The sequence below is a fragment of the Malus sylvestris genome, chromosome 5 (assembly GCF_916048215.2).
Source record: "Malus sylvestris chromosome 5, drMalSylv7.2, whole genome shotgun sequence".
Classification (NCBI taxonomy): domain Eukaryota; kingdom Viridiplantae; phylum Streptophyta; class Magnoliopsida; order Rosales; family Rosaceae; genus Malus; species Malus sylvestris.
The window spans coordinates 40,539,214-40,558,669 of record NC_062264.1 but is presented as its reverse complement, the minus strand read 5'-3'; the positions used below and the strand labels follow the sequence as shown (position 1 = coordinate 40,558,669).

At 36.1% G+C, this 19,456-nt stretch overlaps 4 protein-coding genes across 4 annotated transcripts; 3 read left to right on the top strand and 1 right to left on the bottom strand.

The window, feature by feature from the left end:
* The first annotated feature begins 2,959 nt into the window (after positions 1–2,959).
* On the top strand, positions 2,960–3,926 carry LOC126624014 (uncharacterized). The gene has a single exon (XM_050293010.1). It carries the CDS (start codon positions 3,025–3,027, stop codon positions 3,772–3,774), a length of 750 nt encoding a protein of 249 aa, XP_050148967.1. The 5' UTR covers positions 2,960–3,024; the 3' UTR covers positions 3,775–3,926.
* Positions 3,927–7,188: 3,262 nt separating this feature from the next.
* LOC126624462 (protease Do-like 5, chloroplastic) lies at positions 7,189–10,712 on the top strand. Its single transcript, XM_050293522.1, has 8 exons — positions 7,189–7,517; positions 8,397–8,549; positions 8,980–9,042; positions 9,177–9,266; positions 9,555–9,677; positions 9,789–9,876; positions 10,304–10,378; positions 10,498–10,712. Exons 1-8 carry the CDS (start codon positions 7,239–7,241, stop codon positions 10,602–10,604), a joined length of 978 nt encoding a protein of 325 aa, XP_050149479.1. The 5' UTR covers positions 7,189–7,238; the 3' UTR covers positions 10,605–10,712.
* A 39-nt stretch (positions 10,713–10,751) lies between these two features.
* LOC126624463 (uncharacterized) lies at positions 10,752–11,439 on the bottom strand. The gene has a single exon (XM_050293523.1). The coding sequence runs from the start codon at positions 11,332–11,334 to the stop codon at positions 11,005–11,007; it is 330 nt and encodes a 109-aa protein (XP_050149480.1). The 5' UTR covers positions 11,335–11,439; the 3' UTR covers positions 10,752–11,004.
* A 789-nt stretch (positions 11,440–12,228) lies between these two features.
* LOC126623423 (KH domain-containing protein At4g18375) lies at positions 12,229–16,325 on the top strand. The gene is made up of 8 exons (XM_050292313.1): positions 12,229–12,364; positions 12,644–13,258; positions 13,683–14,174; positions 14,678–14,917; positions 15,003–15,269; positions 15,361–15,422; positions 15,509–15,605; positions 15,755–16,325. The coding sequence occupies exons 2-8, from the start codon at positions 12,668–12,670 to the stop codon at positions 15,884–15,886; spliced, it is 1,881 nt and encodes a 626-aa protein (XP_050148270.1). The 5' UTR covers positions 12,229–12,364; positions 12,644–12,667; the 3' UTR covers positions 15,887–16,325.
* Positions 16,326–19,456: the final 3,131 nt, after the last annotated feature.

Sequence of the window (19,456 nt, the reverse complement as noted above, 5' to 3'; positions counted from 1 at the left end):
TGTTTTGTTGCTGCAATTACTTGTTATATATGGCCTTTTGAGTTTCACGTTGATTGCTTTCGTTCTGGTTCTTCTCAACTTTCCATCAAGTAATCATATACCTTTGCATCAAATATTATACACGCATTACATTGACATTACAAATTAGAACTTACACCATTTTTGTTACGCCGTTCTAGTGCTCGGAGCAATCATTTCAGCTACAAAGGCATTAGTCGATTGATAACTCCTCATGAAGAGTCCAGTACTTGATGGCTCACTATCTCATCAGGTTCACTTGAACGTTGAACCTACGTATCAGATTCATTCATCTGATATACCAAACCAGAAGCCTAGTTTTCACTAATAAGAGAAATATACAAAAGGTCTATATGATCAGTGATTAACAGACGAATCTATAGACTTAATTTGCAAATCCCAGTGAATACATCATAGCATATAGAATCAGTTCATGCATGACAAGTCCCAAAAATCAAGAAAACTGCGATAGTTCAAACAACAACGGCTCAAGATTGACAAACGGTGATGCGAAATTATTGTAATAGTTTCGAACCTTCCCTCTCTCATTAATAATAATATATTTAAAAATAAAAAAAAAAAAAAAAAAAAAAAAAATATATATATATATATATATATATATATATATATATGCGAAATTGTAACGTTTGTCCGGGTTTTGGTGCTTGCAGTTTGGGAGTAGTGGCGTGTTGGGTACATATTAACAACCCTAAACCCCCTTCCATAATCTACATGACAACTGCTTTACTATATTTGGACCGCATCTTAGTATAAATTGTGGCTGGACTAGAACCAATCAATCATTAGGTAACAGGATCGGGATTCACGAAGCCAATAAATTATTTCCCTTAAATTAAAGAGATAGTTGTCGATTTGCCCTTTGAACTTGTATAAATGTGTCAATTTTCTTCCTAAACTATAATTTTAGCTGATTACCCCCTAAACTTTTATAATTAGCCAATTTCCCCCATGAACTTTAACTTTAGCCGATTACCCCCTAATATATTATAAATAGACAATTTACCCCCCGGCGCTAGATTTAAAATTTTTCATCCATCCAATTTTTCATTTTTTTTTTGCCCCAATACATCGTCATGTGTTGTCCATGTGATCAAAATAGATAAAAAATTGGATGGATGAAATTTTTTAAAATCTAGCGTCAAGGGGAAAATTGGATATTTATTAAAGTTCAATGGGTAATCGATTAAAATTAAAGTTCAAGGGGAAATTGGCTAATTATAAAAGTTCAGGAGGGTAATCGGCTAAAATTAAAGTTCAGGAGAAATTGGCACCTCTATATAAGTCCGAGAGGTAAATTCCGTAATCAATGTTTTCAAAAAAAAAAATTGATAATCATTGATATATATATATATATATATATATATATATATATTTGACAATTAATCATTGTAGGGGTCTTTTGAAACAGGTCCAATTGGACTAAAAATTGGACCTATTTCAAAAGTTAACATCACACAAAAATTAGACCTGTTTTAAAAGTAGGTTATAAAATTGGACTTATTTCAAAACATCCCATCATTGTATTATTTATACTTGGTCGTTGAGTGTGGAGGAAAATATGGATTCTAATGAAATCTCAGCCGTTCAAGTCCACTCATTGTTTCTCCATTTATGCTTGATTTTCTTTTTCTTGAAACAACCTGCAGAATAAAAAAAATGTGAACCTGGGTGCATTCAAGAGGGGTGAGCTAGGGCTGGCTGTAGATTTGAATAAATTAGAGAAAAAAAACAAAGTTTCAAAGCCAATCATACTGGTTTAATTGGTCGTATTAATTTCAAGAAAAAATTATGAAAATTAATTAAATTTTCTGTATGCATGTCAACACAAATCATGAGTTCGTCGTAACGTTCTTCGATCATAGAGAACATCAGCAAGCCCCTTAAAATTGACTAGTTAAACTCCAGAAGATGCATGCACCGCAAATCATGGTATTTATTCCGTGATCGAAGCAGTATATAAATATATTTTTTTCGTAAGATGAACGCAGTATATATTTTAACTAAACAAAACCGAACTCGTTTTGTTTTTCTGTTCTTGGAGTGTTCCTCTCGTCACTACAAAATCTAATTACGTACATAAAGTATGATTATATGGATTCGATTACGAAAGAGAGAGATGTTGAAGTAACCAATCAGCAAATGACATGCTAGGGTCTCCATGAGTGTTTGTTCCCCAGATTTTAATTAAAATAAAGCAATTCACAAAGACCAGAAAATTTTGTGGGCAGAAAAGTGCAATGCAAGCTCAAGTAAGATATGTTAGGATATTACTATTTTTAATTAAATTTATCGTTAAATGTATCTAACGTAGGTAATCATTGTTGGTGAGATCTATATTGCCATTGTGATACTATGATTAATCATGCTTAGTTCAAAACTTAAAATGCCAAGTAATTAACTCAGGACCATTATTTATCAAAAAGCTGAGGTGTCAAGCATTGGCCCACACCCACCATAGCATGCCTAAGATACGAAGAATTTGTAGACTTTCGTAAAAGATGAGTAATCTGAACTTCATGTTCTTGATTTCAGTATCCTACTGTGAATGGAAACACTTTGAGAGTTTAAACTACTCTCTCTATCTCTCCTTGTTACATTTCCAATCAATTGCTCATAAGTACAAGAGACCACAAGCTAGCTAGCTAAATAGGGTTACTTCTGTAATGGTATACGTAACTTACAACATGCGGTAGAGTTTTCAGTATGCGCAGAACACATGATAATACGCTATATGTTACTATAAAATTGGAGGGACAGTTGAAAAAAAAAATAAAAAATTCCTCTAATCATATAATGATATGTGGTGTACAACCCCATTCCGAACACAGTGAAAATTTTCTCCGTGGATTATATTTCAGGGTGGGTTTTATTCAAATACCATGTCATTGACTGGATGTAGACTAAAAGTTCCCATATAAAATCCCACACTTCTTTATAAACCCCACAAGCATCTCAAGCATTACCACTTCTCCTCCTCCACATAAGATGGCCAAACTTCAAACAAATCTACAGCAAGATTTAGTGAAACCCTACAATTCCAGAGAATATTATCCTCACAAAGCCAAAGGAATATCCTTCTTAGCCTTTTTCTTCTCTATACTTATTTATATTTGCATCTTCTATATTTTTAACCTCTCCCTCTCAACTCTCTTTAAGAACTCCAAGTTTTGGTTTGCCATATCCAACACCCTCATCCTCATCATCGCCGCCGACTACGGCGCATTCTCTTCGGCTTCCAAAGACCAACAAGACCAATGTTACCAAGAGTACATGATGCATAGCCAAGCTCGAAGTGCTTCCTCATTTGTTTCTCAATACCCTCAAACTGTCAACAAAAGCAGTCCAAGGCAATTAGAGGCGGGAAACAATATGAAAACAAAGATTGAAGAAGTAATCCTCGTAGCTCAAAATACAGAAGTTATCCAAGAAAAGAGGGTAATCCACGTATCAAAAGGCGATGATCAGAATAAAGGTTGTGGAACTGGCAGAGAAAATGTTCACGCAAAAACTTATCAACGAAGTAAGTCTGCAAAAGCGAAAGGAGGGATGATCAATGAGAGCAAGAACACTCTAAGGAGGTCAGAGACAACTGATCAGAAGCGCAAACGAACTGCTGATGAAGACAATGAATTTTCGACCATGTCGGATGAAGAACTGAACAGAAGAGTTGAAGAGTTTATTCAGAGGTTCAATAGACAAATTAGGCTTCAATCAGCAGCTACAACCTTCCCCTAAGTCTAGAAATTGTTCCATGCATATATGGAATATCAAAGAGAGTATAAGTAGATCTTCCAAAACTTTGCTGCCTTCTTTCTTCAACTTTTTTTTTGTCTTTTTTAGTTCGTCTGTCAATATTCAATAATATGTAAATGCTTTGGACTTTAGTATGAATACATATATGTATTTACTTTTGGTCTCATATCTCTTGCTTCATACGTTTTTTTATTTTTCTTTCTCTCATCACATGACTGTCCATGTAACCTTCTAATGAGATAAATAAAAACTGCTATGAAACAACGGACTTATATAAATACATCACTTGTTTTTATACCACTTCTCAATTGATATTACATCACTTGTTATGTAACACTCATCAACTAATCACTGTGTTGGTAGTAAAAACATAACAAATTGCAACAGTAATTTTTTGTTTTGGAACATCAGAACGAGGGACAAGGGAAAAAATTGCAACAATTGTTTTTCGATTAGTAAAGAGATTTTTCAGGATGCTCAAAATACGAAGTGGTATACCACATGCTATCATATAATTAGTAGAATTTTTTTTTTCAAGTGTCCCTCCAATTTTACAATTACATGTGGTTTAGCACTCCGTGTTACGGATGGATCTCAAAAGATATGAAAGATCTCCCTCCAAACCGTACATACGACTTTCATTGAATACAATTCCACAAATATAAAAAATCTCTTTTCAAGCTGTACATACTGAAAAATCTCTCGGATTAGTATTTCACACCTTTGTGAATTGAGATTGGCATGATTCTTACTCATCAGAGCACATTGTTAATCGAGAAAGACTAAGACATGATATGATTTACTGATCTTAATTTCATGAACTTTTGCCATGATAAGATCATAATGAACTGAGTTCGTCGGTTAGAATTTTATAATATTTCCTCCTTCCAAATCCATATTGTTTTTGACTTTATAAGCACCAAATCAAATAAGATCTCATCTTTACTCAGTTATATGCGTGTGGCGCCGCTCCCACTAATTTTCTGTCCGACCACTAACGGAAAGAAAAGAAAAGACAAAGCACATCAACAATATATGGATTTACTTTGCTTACTAGGTGCATGACAGTAAAGGTCACTCAAGTTTACCTTATGTTTAGTTTTCGTCTTTAAACTTTTATATTAGTTTCTTTCATCTTTCAACTTAACTTAGCATTGTATAAATAATCATTCTGTCAAATTTGCCTTTGTTTCCCATCAAATTGAAGGGTAAAGTGATTTTTTTATACAGAAAAAAAAAATCCAACTTAATTTCCTTTTTTTTTTTTAAAGAAGAGCGTAGCTCCTTAAGATTAAGGTGTTTCTCAAAACACTTCGTGGCCTATTCATAAACTTTCATGCTTATGATCGGAATAAGTCAAGAGATATTTTAAGGAGGAGTTCCTCCTCAATCCTTGAGGAGCCAAGTCTTTCTCTTAAAAAATATATTTTCTTATTTTTTGAATGAAATTACTATTTTATCCCTCACCTTAATGGAAAAGTTAACAGAGTTAACAAAAATTACTACTAGTGCAACAAATGACATAATTGGAGGACGTGAGAAATTATTAGTAGAGTTCAGGGAAGAAAATTAAATTTGTGGTATAGATGGGAAGAAAATTAAATTTGTGGTATAGATTAAGGACTTTGTTACCATTTAGCCTTTACCATTTATAACTCTTTCTATAAAAAAAAATTTGTTATTGATTGGACATCATAGATTTGTGTTCATTTTCGGTCTACTGACACTTTGTCTGTGTTCCAATTGAGTACCACATGAGTTTAATTTCATTATCGACAATTGTTGAGTAAGAAAAAAATTGGATGAACTGAACAGATTTGCTTTTAAGAAGATTGATTTTGTCGCACAAAGGATCTCTTCCTTTTGCAACATTCCACAAGTTTTTCACAATCTAACTCCCTTTTTCTGATATAATTTTCATTTAGCTTTGGTTACAACCACATGCAAATTATCCGTGACGAAGATTTTGTCATTCAAAGTTTTTAGCGACGAAGATTCCCATCAATGGAAGAAAAGAAATCAAGTCATGCAGTCTCCCACAGTCAGTTGCGCGAAAAATTATTTTTCATTTGGAAATACTTTTTTAAGCGTAGTGGAAAAAAAAAATATTAAATTTGCTAAAGTTGCTTTTATACCATGGAAATCACGTTACCAAAGTTAAGTACGTATAAGTGATTGTAAATGAAGTTAATGAAATGACATTTTTTATGTTTTTTAAATTAAAGATATCCAAAGACATGCCGCTAACATGGGTGGTAATTATTATACAAAATTTTAGGTGTTGTTAGTGGACGAAGCAATCAAGTAACTAAAGGGTTTGAGTCACATCAGCTCCTGTAATTTTCAAGTAAATTATTGGACTGTTAAAATAAGAGTTCAAATTTTCTGCACTTACTTTGTTTGTATGTACTGTGTGTCGGAGTTCAAATATTCCTATATGTTCGTGTCTCTATCAACTTTTGGCCCGGATATGTATGCCATGTGCTAACCCACACAATAATAGTTTCTTTTGATTTTGTCAAAGTTTCAACCATAATTTGATTTTTTTTTTAACAAACGATATTACCTACACTAAAGGGTTAGGGGTGAATTAAGCTTCACAATGAGCGATTAGTGAAGTGAAATATTACTAGAGCGTAGTACTTTTGCTCAATCATAATTTGAATTAAAATTGAACAAAATATGGTCTAGTAGAAATCGAACCCGATCCGTTATAGAATAGTGGCTTGTGGCCAATTTGAGTATGAAACTGATCAAAACTAATTTGTTTAAAAGAAAAATCTATATTAGTGATGGATTGCCTTGATTGTTAAGGTGTTCATCTACGATTTATTATATGTCCGGTCAAACCCTCCCCGTCCTCTTAATCTGTATACACAAAGAGAGTGGCAAATTTTGGTATATCATTCAATCTACCAAAAACTGCTCCTCCCTAATTAGAATTTTCAATATAAAACAATTTAACTCTTAAGGATCACAAAATGACATCGTTTCGTTTATTTCTTTAATTTTTTAAACAACAAAATATAAAAACATATCTTAAATGAAAACAAAGAAAATAACATACAAAAGAGCAAGAGTGAGGATCCTAGATATTCTCAAATCGTGTTCGTTCATCATACATCGTGCAGCTAGAAATCATTTTAAATTAAATATAAAGTAATTGAAGAAAACTGACCGCATGATATACGATAAATGGACACGATTTGAGAATCTCCAAGATCCTCATAAAAAAGATCCGGAGAGGATCCTCTTGGAAAGAGCAAATTGTCACAAGAGGCTACTAATTTTGATCATACAAAAAGGCCCAATTAAGAGTCGGCCCAAATTGAGAACAAAATCCAATCCGGCCCATTGAAAAAGAAAAGCACATAGATTCAATCTCCATTGTTAGAGGTAAATAAAGCTCAAAATTCAGTTAAAATTCCCGGGAAAGAACAACAAAAATGGTGGTGGTGTTGGGTTCTCTTAGCCAAATCAAGCCCTCTCCAATACCAACCAACTCTTATTCTTCTTCTTCTTCTTCTTCCTCAAACCCCTCACGCAATTCACAGAAGAACAAAATTCTCACCAGGAGAAGAGCCATGGTGCTTGCCCCAAGCCTTGTGGCCGCTTCCTTGCTCCATTTCTGTAACCCCATTTCCCCACAACCTTCATCTCGCCTTGCACTCGCTCTGCAGGATGAGCTTCAGCAAGACGAAGACCGCGCCGTCAATCTCTTCCAGGTCTCACTCTTTCACTAAATTGACAATTTTTTTGTAATGTGTTGACTTTTGTGTCACTTTTTTTGCCCGTTGATTTGAATGTGGGTCATGGAATTAAGCTTGATTCTGTAATTTTTGCTAATTTTGTTTAACCCTTTTGGTTGTTTATGCGGTTGGTTGAAAAAAGATGAAAACTTGAATGGAATAATTGTTGAAAGTATGAAGAAATTGGAATTTAGTCACTGAATTGTTACCTTTTTCGTGTCTGTTAATTTCTGCATCATCTGCTGCTCAAAATTCCTAAAGATTTTAGTTTTATCGCCCTCGAATGCGCCTTTTTAGCAATGGCACTGTCGTGCAATCGTTCAACCTTCATTTTTCTGTGACCCATGTCTCTTTCTGATGTGATTAATTGGAAGTGTTATCATCAATATTGGTAGATTTTCTGAAATCAGTTCGAAAGCCTTAGATTTGTTGCCCGAATCTCTGGGATTTGCTTAAGGTGGGTCTTATGGTTGTTTGTTTATCAGTTTGCTGCTCAGGAAACTTTATTCAAACGGTGGAGCGAATGATTTGTATATAAACTAGAAATTCACACTGATGAAATACCTATGAATAAGATTTGGATTGGTTCGAAAACTCGTTCCTTCCAAACAAATCGAGCTCTATGGTTTATAGTCATTCCTTCTCAAAATTGCTTCCACGTAAACCAAACTCTATGTTATGCTTCTACTTGTGCATGTTATTAACCTCACCTCAGTGAATTGTTATTTTGTCATGGTAAGATTTTCAGAGAACTTGTAGGTGAATCTATTACTAACCTCATCTTAATGAACTGGCGATTTAAAACATATGGTTTCTTTATTCTCATTCTTCACCAATTGTGAAATGTGATTGCAGGAAACTTCTCCATCAGTTGTTTTTATTAAAGACCTTGAAATAGACAACAAAAGCCTCAAGGCCTCTTTTGATGTTGTCTCGCAAAGCGGAGATGAAAATTCCAAAGTTGAAGGAACAGGTTCAGGCTTCATTTGGGATAAGTTTGGTCACATTGTAAGCTTACCTGTTTTCTGCTTCTCTGCGTGAACTTAACTTTAGATGCTATGACTGGGCGAGTTCTTTTTCATCATTTCTCTTACAATCTGATGGGTATTCATAATATTTGTTTAACAACTTGCCTCAGTTTGCAGTCATAATGTTTGTATTTTCGTCTGTCAATTGCCCTCAGGAAGAAAACTAGATCTAAATTTGTTAGCTTAGTTTTTCTAAGGTCGTTCCAGCAACGTTTTAGCAGGTTTTATATACATATGCAGCTGTGCTTTACTTTCGGACCTAAAAGACAGATTTTGTTGTAACTTGTAAGTTTGTAGTTTTGTAGTATCTAGTGGTTTGCATCTTCTCCCAGATAATTAGGTATTATCTTTGTAGTTTATCGATGTTCACTTTCCTGGTACTAAAGCCAGTCAATCCTTTGTGGCTCCAGGTCACAAATTACCATGTTATAGCTAAATTGGCTACAGATCAAAGCGGATTACAGCGTTGTAAGGTTTTGTCCTTTTATTCGATTTAAAATCTTTGTCATATTTTTAAGTTCTTGTTCCGAACATAATTGAATGGTTTATTTTGGAGTTCAAGTCATTCGTTTGAATTTCAAAGTTTCTTTGGCACCCTTCTTTATAGGTTTACCTTGTGGACGCAAGAGGCAATGGTTTTTACAGTGAAGGAAAGATTGTTGGTGTCGATCCAACCTATGATTTAGCTGTTCTTAAGGTATTCAGCAAAACTCACCAATTTTTTTCTCTTGGCGTTGGGCTTACTTCCTTATTGTAACATCCATACTAAGCGCTCAGCCACTCTTTTGCAACCAAAGTCATGTTTAAGAAATTTCCATGAGGTATGGTATGGTATGATGCATGTGATAACGATAAAGCTTTTTATCGATCTCAATCTCGTTTCGTAAAATCATGTAAACTAATGCACCATGCGCATTCATTTTGTGCATAAACTATCGAGTACATGTGAAAGTGTTGATGATTCTTAGCTTAATACCATGTGCAGGTTGATGTTCAAGGACATGAGTTAAAACCTGTTGTTCTTGGTACATCTAACGATTTACATGTCGGTCAGAGCTGCTTTGCCATTGGAAATCCTTATGGATACGAGAACACACTAACAATAGGGGTAACTTTTCTACTGTCACTACTCCGCACTTAGATTTTTCGGTCTGTTTAATGTTTTTCATCAATTTCTGCCAACTGTGTTATGGCCTGATGGGTTCTTTGGATATCACAGGTGGTCAGTGGCTTAGGGAGGGAGATACCCTCACCAGATGGAAAGGCCATCAGAGGAGCTATTCAAACGGACGCTGCCATTAACTCTGGTAAAAAATTTCGTTTTCCATAAGCTTTCACCCTTCTTCTTAACATAATCGTGTTCTTATGAGTACAATCAAATTGCGGTTTCACCGTGTACTTAATTCTAGTAATGCAACCACCGATTTGATTTAGCTAGTTGATAATGCATCAGACTGCTGAAGTTCATTGCCTGCAAGTTATGTTTAACCTACTGCTAGTTACTGTAGGGTAAAGAAAACGTCTTTCCTGTTTTCATCCGAAAACACAGCTGAAGCTTTCCAAACTTTGCAAACCTGCTCATTTTCGTCCACAGACAATAGATGATCATTGACGACTTATGTTTCCCTTTTATTTTCGGTTCCTTCTGCTTGAAACCGTTGGTCGACCTTGCTCTTGAAGTGTTTGCACATGTAAATTCAAGGTTTACAACCTTCAATGGTGGAATTTTTGCAGGGAATTCAGGAGGGCCGTTAATTGATTCGCATGGCCATATTATTGGAGTTAACACAGCAACTTTCACTCGCAAAGGTAATCGTTAAGCTTGTTCCTCGGCACCAAACTAGGAACCAAGTTGTGTTGCCCGGAAGCTGGAACTCGGACTTCGTTAAGACTTCCAAATGCTTACATTATCTCTGTTTATATTGCAGGGACAGGAGCATCGTCCGGAGTTAACTTTGCAATACCGATTGACACTGTCGTGCGAACTGTGCCGTATCTTATTGTATATGGAACACCGTACCGCGACAGATTTTGATCAAACCTTACCGTTGTACCTAACAAATATGTATAAGATTTCACAGAACAAATCGAATATCTATACGAATATTAATTTTTATGTAAATTTGTTCATGATTATTCAAAATGCAGCCTCAGATTAACAAAAAGCAGACATCACCAGACATTAGAATGCTTCATGCCAATCTGTTCAAGAAATTCTCCACGAAAACATCGATCTTCGGAGAAAATCGAATTCATACAAGGATTGCCTAGCCACACATACAATGCAAGTTCTAAGCAAAGCAGTTTCTATCATTTATAAAATCAAACCCGTCTTCGCACACCGCAGATCAGAGTAGTTTCGAATATGGTCTTGTCAAAGACGTGAATACAAACATCATAGTACAAAACCATATTGTGTAAAAAAATGTTTGGTTCTAGAAGGAAAGCAGAGACAATTGTTCTTCGACAGAGCAGCCAACGTGACAAGAAGCACGGCAAGAAGAAGGGATTAGAATCAGACCGAGGCACCGCTGCTCCATCGGAGACGGGGAGGACCGCCGCGTGCTCCGATACTCCACTGCGTCCTGGAGTATGATGTTGCCTTGCTTGTCGATGCAGTGAAAGGTGCCCAAGAAAAACCGGCCGTCTCTTATCCCAACTAGCATTCGCCTGAACAGCAGCCTCCTGGCGCGGTTCACTGACGCCGGCTCCGACCCATCTGACCTCGCAGCCTGAATCAGCGTTTCCGCCGCTTCTTGTTCCATGTTCTTCCTATTCGGTCTGAATATGATCGAATTCGAATCGGCCACTGCTGCTGGGGAAAGCAATGAGGAGAGAACTGGTCCAATGGCTTAATTGGTAGAAAAAACTTAAGTTTTAATGAAAATGGTAAAAAAGTGTCGTGAATAATGTTTGGTTTGATTTTTTAAAGTAAAAATGTAGTTTTTCATTAAAATAAATTGTATTAGAACTTTTTGTTAAACTTCCTTTAATTGTTCTCACTATTTATTTATTGGGCTCTGGGGCCACTTAGATTTAGAAAACAATAGAAAATGTAAAAATAATATCTCAACTTTAATTTAATTGGGTAATGATTCCTTAATTGAAAATTTATGACCGTTAGTCTTTTAATTCATTTAAACGTACATTTATGATCATTTTTCTCAACTCTATCAGAATTCAGTCAAAATGAGTTATATTTGAAGGACTATTGCTATAAATGAGTTATGTTTGAAAGATTATTGTCATAATTGAATTAAAATTAAGAGATCATTGCTATAATTGAATTAAAGTTAATGAATCATTTCTCCAATTGTGTTAAAAGTAAACAACCTTTGCTATAATTTTTTCATTTTTTTCCATATTTGCTCATTGATTCAGCCTCACGTGCGTAAATCGTGACTCATTTTGAGGAAGTTGACGAAAATGATCATAAATGCACATTCTGATTAAATTTTTAATCGAGAGACTATTACATTGATTGAATTAAAGTTGATAACCATTGCTACAATTTTCTCAAAAACTAACAATAAAAAAAAAACTAATTAAAATGGTTTGAAAACTTTAAATTTTAACGATAAAAATAAAATAAATAGTACTAAAATTAATATTTTAAAATATAAAAATATGATTTTTTTCGTGAAAGTAAACAATACCAAAACAAAGTAACCGTTCCTTCCTGCGTCATATATCCGACTGCAAGTACGACAATAAGGTAAAAAAAAACCTAGGAACTCGACTGATTCACAGACCCAATAGTTTCCGGAGCTCTCCGTATCCGACTGATTACAACAGGTGAGTTTTCGACTAGGGTTTTACCCATTCGCCTCAGAAGCTTTGATTATCTGATTTTCTCCAAAGGTTTTTCCTTTCCGCTACAAATAAACCCTACTTTGTTAATTGAAGAAAACCCCTTTTTTTCTGTTTCTTTTGGTACAAAGATTGCCAAAGGGAAGGCAATCCAATGTTATTTGAATCAAATTTTGTTCTTTCTTTTATCTGCTTATTGCTTTTCTGTTGTAATTTTGGGGAGTGCCCAGTTTTTGAATTTTTTTTATTTTGGTGTGGTTTTAGGAGGAAAACCAATCCAGAGGAAGAATGGGGGAGACGGGTAAGCGGTATCGGTCGCAGAGAGACCACGATGGGGGAAACAAGAACCAAAAGAGACGATTCAATGACCGAGACGAAAAGGGTAGTGATGAATTGGTGGTTTATAGGATTCTATGCCCTGATGGGGTTATTGGGAGTGTTATTGGCAAGAGTGGGAAAGTGATCAACTTGATCCGGCAAGATACTAGAGCGAAAATCAAGGTTGTGGATCCCTTTCCGGGTGCAAAAGATAGGGTTATAACTATTTATAGCTATGTTAAGGATAAGGAAGAGGTTGAGGTTGATGATGAGTTCAGTGATAGGGAACCTTTGTGTGCTGCCCAGGATGCTCTTCTCAGAGTTCATTCTGCGATTTCAAATGCATTGGCTAGTGTTGGGGATTCGGATAAGAGACGGAGGGATAGTAGGGAAGACTGCCAAATTCTTGTTCCTTCTAGCCAGTCTGCAAATATTATTGGTAAGGCGGGGTCGACTATAAAGAAACTGAGGAGCAAGACGAGGACCAACATCAAGGTTGTTGCAAAAGATGCCACTGACCCAACACATTCGTGCGCTATGGACTTTGACAATTTTCTTATGGTTAGTATTTGTTATTAAATAAGAATAATTACTCAATGATTCAGTTTTGCTTTTCCAAGTAGGCATTTTCGTTCTTGTTTTCGAAGGTTGGGTTATCAGTACAGTAGCTCGATAGTTCATAGTTGATGCCTTGCCTTGGTTCAGAATCGTTTTCATTTTTCTTGTATATGAAGTATTTTGGGTATGTTTACACTCTCATTGTAGCCATACAATAGTCGGGAATGAACAGGCTAGGCACTCTACACCGTTACAAAATGTTAATACGAAGTTCCTGAATTGTTGTGTTAAATGGACCTTCTTTGTGCATAAAATGTAATATGTTTACATGCTTGCAAATTTTGCTACAGATGTTTAACTTTTCTGTTTGGTTAACTTCTTAACCGGTAATATTTTCTGTTAAGAGTTCATTTCCCTTTGCAAACAGATAAACGGAGAATCAGAAGCAGTTAAAAGAGCATTATTTGCAGTTTCTGCAATTATGTACAAGTTTGCTCCGAAGGAAGAGATTTCTCTTGAGACATCGGTACCAATGGCCCCGCCAAGTATTATTATCCCATCAGATGTCCCTATTTATCAACCAGGTGGACTATATCAAAGTGGAGATCCTATTGTCTCTTCTAGATCTGTACCTCCAATCATAGGTGCTACACATTTACAGGATCTTCAGGGTTACACGGATACAGGGAATACATGGCCCCTGTATTCATCTGCCCTTCCTTTAGTTTCTGGTTTTGGCGTTGCCTCCCGATCTGAGGAGTTAATTGTGCGAGTACTGTGTCCCTTTGACAAGATTGGTCGTGTAATTGGCAAAGGTGGGGGCACCATTAAAAGCATAAGGCAGGGGAGTGGTGCTCGTATTGAGGTTGATGATACCAAGGACCGTGATGAGTGTATAATTAGTGTTACTGCAACAGAGGTATGACCATGATAGTATAATATTACTATTACTGCAATAGAAGTATGACCACGATGGTATACTGACTCTTTATGTTTTGGTAGACTTATCAAGAACAAAATTTGGGAAGAGCTCGGTATAAATGCATTTTCCACTAAGGGTTCAGTATTTCTTTATGTTTTGTTATGCATCTGCATAGTATTTTATAGGCTAAAATAACCTAGAATATTCTATCAAATCCAGTATTTTGCTTCTGTTGCTGGTTATGCCGACATCAGCAATTCCAGGATCTTTCTCTGGGCATGAGCTCATGTTTATTAACCATTACAATGTAAAAAATATAGACTTCATTACGAGAAAGACTTATTATAATCCATCCTCAACTTTTAAACTTAAATGTCAACATTGTGTTGGATGATTAAATTGTGAATAATCTTTACTAGTATTTTTCTATGGGTCTCACAACAGCGCTCAGCATTCATCTCCTTGAACATGTTGATCATGTTGGGTTTCTTTTTTGGCAGTCACCCGATGATCTAAAATCTATGGCAGTGGAAGCTGTTCTTTTGCTGCAAGGGAAGATAAATGATGAAGATGATGACTCTGTTTCCATTCGACTTCTTGTTCCATCTAAAGTTATTGGTTGCATTATTGGAAAAAGTGGTTCCATTATAAATGAAATCCGAAAGAGAACAAAAGCTGACGTCCGTATTTCAAAAGTTGATAAGCCTAGGGGTGCTGATGCTAATGATGAACTTGTTGAGGTTGGTTCTACATAAATATTTAACCATTGCGATCCAATTTTTTCTTGTTGATCACCTCTTTCTCATTTCTTTTTTCCTTATATAGGTGGCAGGAGATCCCAGTAGTTTGAGGGATGCGCTTATTCAGATTGTTCTAAGACTCCGAGACGATGTCTTGAAAGATAGAGATGATGGTCTTAACACCTCTGGTGGTGCTGAATCTCTGTACTCGGGTGGCACTGGTCTCTCAATGCCACCTGTCCTGCCTTCTGTCCCCCCAGTTACTTCGATGGGTTATGATCAGAGGGCTGAAAGTGGAAGTGGCTTGGGCCTGCTTTCTTCTGGTAGCCTCTATGGATATGGATCTGTGTCGGTATGTCCATTTAACTAAGTTATTTTGGAGCTGAATAAACTTTAAATAAACCTCTGATACTACTTGTTATATATATTTTCTTTTCCTTTAGATGGGAGAAAATGGCTATGGATCCATGTCTTCGTATCCATCCAAGCTATATGGAGGGTCAGCGTATGTAGTTTTGCCTATCTTGCTGTGAAGCTTGTCTTTTTCGGTTTCTATTCATCCTTAGATTGCTTTTCAATAACATTATGCAGGTTGCCACCCCCTTCCACACTTGAGATGCTAGTTCCTGCGAATGCAGTGGGTAAAGTGATGGGCAAAGGCGGGGCAAATATAGCCAATATTCGGAAGGTGGGAGGATCTTTCCTTTTGTATCTGTATCTACTGCTTGATTATTGTGTAGAGATGGATCAACACGAAAAGTCTAGCTAGTTTTTGCCTGAACTCGTAGGCTTTGTGTGTTTGAATGTCATTCTCATTCATATTTGTGTCTTTTCCAGATATCGGGAGCAATGGTAGAGATCTCTGAGTCCAAATCTTCCCGGGGTGATCGTGTTGCACATATATCTGGCACACCTGAACAGAAGCGTACAGCTGAGAACTTGATTAAGGCATTTATAATGGCCCCCTAACTTTTCAGGCTGCTTCTTGCTGTTCAAAGGTGAATAGTCCTTTAAGTTAATATATGTCTGGTGCGTACAGCAGAGAATTTTGAACATTTCTCCCTCATGTTTCCTCTCCTAGTTCTTTAGATTCGGTTCTGGAGAAGGCTTCTTTCCTAGGCTTATTCAACTCGACCCTTCCTGATTCTCTCACTCAAGCTGGTATTGAGACTCTGCCAGAGGATTCACTGCGGGGTTTATGATTAGGCATGTAGCCCCATCTTTGTTGCCAAATCTATTCTTATCTACAATATTAGTTCCTTTCTTTCTTGTCACGTCACTTCATCTGGTCTTATCTTCACTAGTATAGAGTTCGTCTAATTTTCGGTACTGTCACTCTATATTCTATGAATTGATGTTCTTGCCAGAAGATTATTCGGTAATGACCATAATTTTCGATCTTATAGTATATGCTTGTTATTTCTCTGGCCATTCAACTCATGCTCTCAGCTTCTTGCTCGAAGCTTCTTCTAATCAATTGTGTGAGTGAAATGCTATTCGTAATGATCTCTTCTTTGTGCTGTTCTTTTTAACTTACATGCGTACTGCAGACTGAGAGGAATCACTTTCTGCAACTAGATAAACCACAGGGAATCTTTTTGCTTCTTTATTCTCTATCTTCTGTCTTCCTCTTGTTTTTTTGAAATCACTGCATTTATTAAATACTAATTGATCTTTTGGCTCGTTTTTGGTGCCATCCTTGACCTTTTTATAGTAAATTCACAACATTTCTCTAATAGTAATTTGTGTGCTCCGCACATGAAAATCTCTCAGGGAGGTATTGTGTAAACAGACCTCCTGGGACTCCCTATTACTTGCGTTTTTTGCTTCCTAAGATCGTTGGATAAATGTCAAAATTCACGACTATGGGGCCTCTCTTATGGGACTGACTTCATTATATCCTCTTGATTGCAGTGGTTTCTAACAGCTATAGGATCTTGGTTTTCCCATTTTAATCTAATCCATGAGTGAGCCACTGTGCTTGTAGCACAGCTTTGTCTCTCTTTTCTCAATTTTAACTAATCTAGGTATTCAATGTTAGTAGAGGTCGCACTTGGTGTGATGGCAAATGCCTTCGCCCATGAGCGGTAGGTCTCGGGTTCGAGACTTGGGAGCAGCCTCTCCATAAATGGGGGTAAGGCTAGCCGACATTCACCTCTCCCAGACCCTGCGTAAAGCGGGAGCCTTGTGTATGGGTACGACCTTTTTTTAGGTATTCAATGTTAGTAAAGAACAGAAACGGATTATCTTCGTTAATAACATTAGGCTTATTAGTAGATTATCTGAGTCAATATTTGCCCCTCGTACATCAAACTGCTCGCATGTTGAGATACCATCTTCTGGTTCTGGTGCAGATTTATTTTATCATCTTCTACTTCTAATTATCCATTTTGTCGGCGAATTCTTGTCTGCAAACATGGCCTGATTGTGTGGTGGTTTGCAGTTTAAATGATGCTTCCCTAGAACCCACATACTCTCACCACCTTAACGCCATTTTGATGTCTAAATCGTTTGTTTTAGTGGTGTAGCTTTAATTGTTTACGATTCTGAAACTTCCAGTTCCATATAGAGAGAGATATGGTGCACAGAAATATAGAATTTAGATGACTTACTTCACACTGAACTCTAAACCACTTGTAGATTACACTTAACAATAAGACGACATCTCAGCAAGCCACTTGAATTTCAACTTCGTCCCTTCCTTTAGATTACAATGGAGCATTCGTGTAGGTGTTTGCTAAATATTGTTCACATCAAAAAGCTCTCTGGTGCGTACTAAGGACCCGAATTTTTTCAGGGTCTAGTTACTTCAGCTCCATTTCGACTCTCGAATTTTGTCAAGCCACTCCTCTCCGAAGACTTATACGAGACATTCTACTGTCTCTCTCTCTCTCTCTCTCTCTCTCTCTGAAGTATATTTCAAGTAGTGTTAGTTTAGACTAGAGAAATCGAATTAAGATTGGTATTTCACCGTTGCTGGGGGCATGCGTTGAATCAGTGGTATAGCATGGCTGTGGCCACATTTTACAGGCTATTGGTTGCTTGTGTACTGAAACTGACATGCGATGCTTCGAGATTGAGATTGAAATTCGGAAGGTGGAGGAGGACCGGTGTGATCCCCTGGGAAGGGGGATGTCAAATGTGCTAAAACTGAGCATTACTTACATTTGTCTGTGATGTAAAAGAAGATTTTGTTAGTAATGTACCACAAAAACGATTTGACAAGTGCTTGTTTGATGTTTGTTTTGTTGGTTATGAATTTATCCGAACCTTACACGATACGATAAAAGATAGAGAGTTGATACTAACACGAGAAAAAAGTGATCATACACACTTTTGTTTTCTTTTTCTTTTATCACTAGAGAGTGTAGGATGATTTTTTGGAGTGCTGATAACAATTTTGTTAATTGTGTCTTAGAAATCAAAGGCATAGAGAAGTTAGGAAAATTTCGACAACAATATAGGGAAGAGGTGAAATTTGGAAAAAGAAATGGAAAATGAGTGGAAAAACAAATGTATTTAATGGTTTGTGTTGTGACTTTCACATTTGGTGGTTTCCAATGGAGTTTGAGACCAATAATTTTAAAAGGCATGATCGGGAGAAATTTTTTAGGATGCCGAAAATACGGTCTGGTATATTCAAGTGTTATAATGTAATTAGTTGAAATTAATTTTTTTTTAATTTTTAAATCAATTTTATTATTACACATAGTGTACTCAGCTGCGTTTTCGACAAATTAAAACATTTCTCGATAATCTGCTCGACTCATCAATGCCTCGTTTATCTTATCGGTTCATACGTGTACTCAACTTATTTTGCCCACTCAAAATGATTAGATAACTTATTAAAATCACCCGATTAATTTTCATATGATATGTCAAATCATGCAAATAGTTTAATGCTAAATAATGAATAGAAATATAATTGAAAAAATAAATAAATAAATAGAAAAAAAATTCAATCTCAGTGCTTGTTGGTAACAATTAACAAAACACTAAGTAGACACGATCAGACTTTAATTCTCGCTCAACTGTTCTTAAAAATTTGTGATGGTGGTTAATGGCTCTTAGACGAGCGACAATCAACAACTTTCAATCTTGTATGAGTTATAGACAAGAGGCAAATTAGAGATTAATAAAACTTCTCATTTCTAATCATCTCACGGAGAAATAAAAATTTATTTAAGATCCGTTCATTACTTCAATATAGATAACAACTTATTCAATCCAACACAATCGAAACAACCAAAGGAGCGAAATGTAAATTGGATACAATGACAACCATCACGAGGTGCCTCAGTGGTTGAAGACGAATTTCAGGCCCATATTTCACATGATACGTTTGAGTTTGTTTCTCTGATGCTATTAAAGCATACAATAGTTATAAGAAGAGTCTAAAATATCTCTGTATATCTTTCCGACTCTGAAAAAAACAAACAGTCAACCGTGCCACAAAATGAGTAGGTACTATTATTATTTTTGGATCAAAGATATGCTTTGGAAGGTGCAACACTGCGTCGTATAACGACAACCATCCCA

Excerpts from the sequence above, each read along its gene's own strand:
- LOC126623423 (XM_050292313.1), top strand. The coding sequence starts at position 12,668 with ATGGGGGAGACGGGTAAGCGGTATCGGTCGCAGAGAGACCACGATGGG. Across the intron at positions 14,175-14,677 it reads TTAGTGTTACTGCAACAGAG|TCACCCGATGATCTAAAATC; the intron begins GTATGACCATGA and ends CTTTTTTGGCAG. Across the intron at positions 15,606-15,754 it reads ATATAGCCAATATTCGGAAG|ATATCGGGAGCAATGGTAGA; the intron begins GTGGGAGGATCT and ends TGTCTTTTCCAG.
- LOC126624463 (XM_050293523.1), bottom strand. The coding sequence starts at position 11,334 with ATGGAACAAGAAGCGGCGGAAACGCTGATTCAGGCTGCGAGGTCAGAT.
- LOC126624014 (XM_050293010.1), top strand. The coding sequence starts at position 3,025 with ATGGCCAAACTTCAAACAAATCTACAGCAAGATTTAGTGAAACCCTAC.
- LOC126624462 (XM_050293522.1), top strand. The coding sequence starts at position 7,239 with ATGGTGGTGGTGTTGGGTTCTCTTAGCCAAATCAAGCCCTCTCCAATA. Across the intron at positions 7,518-8,396 it reads GCGCCGTCAATCTCTTCCAG|GAAACTTCTCCATCAGTTGT; the intron begins GTCTCACTCTTT and ends ATGTGATTGCAG. Across the intron at positions 10,379-10,497 it reads AGCAACTTTCACTCGCAAAG|GGACAGGAGCATCGTCCGGA; the intron begins GTAATCGTTAAG and ends TTTATATTGCAG.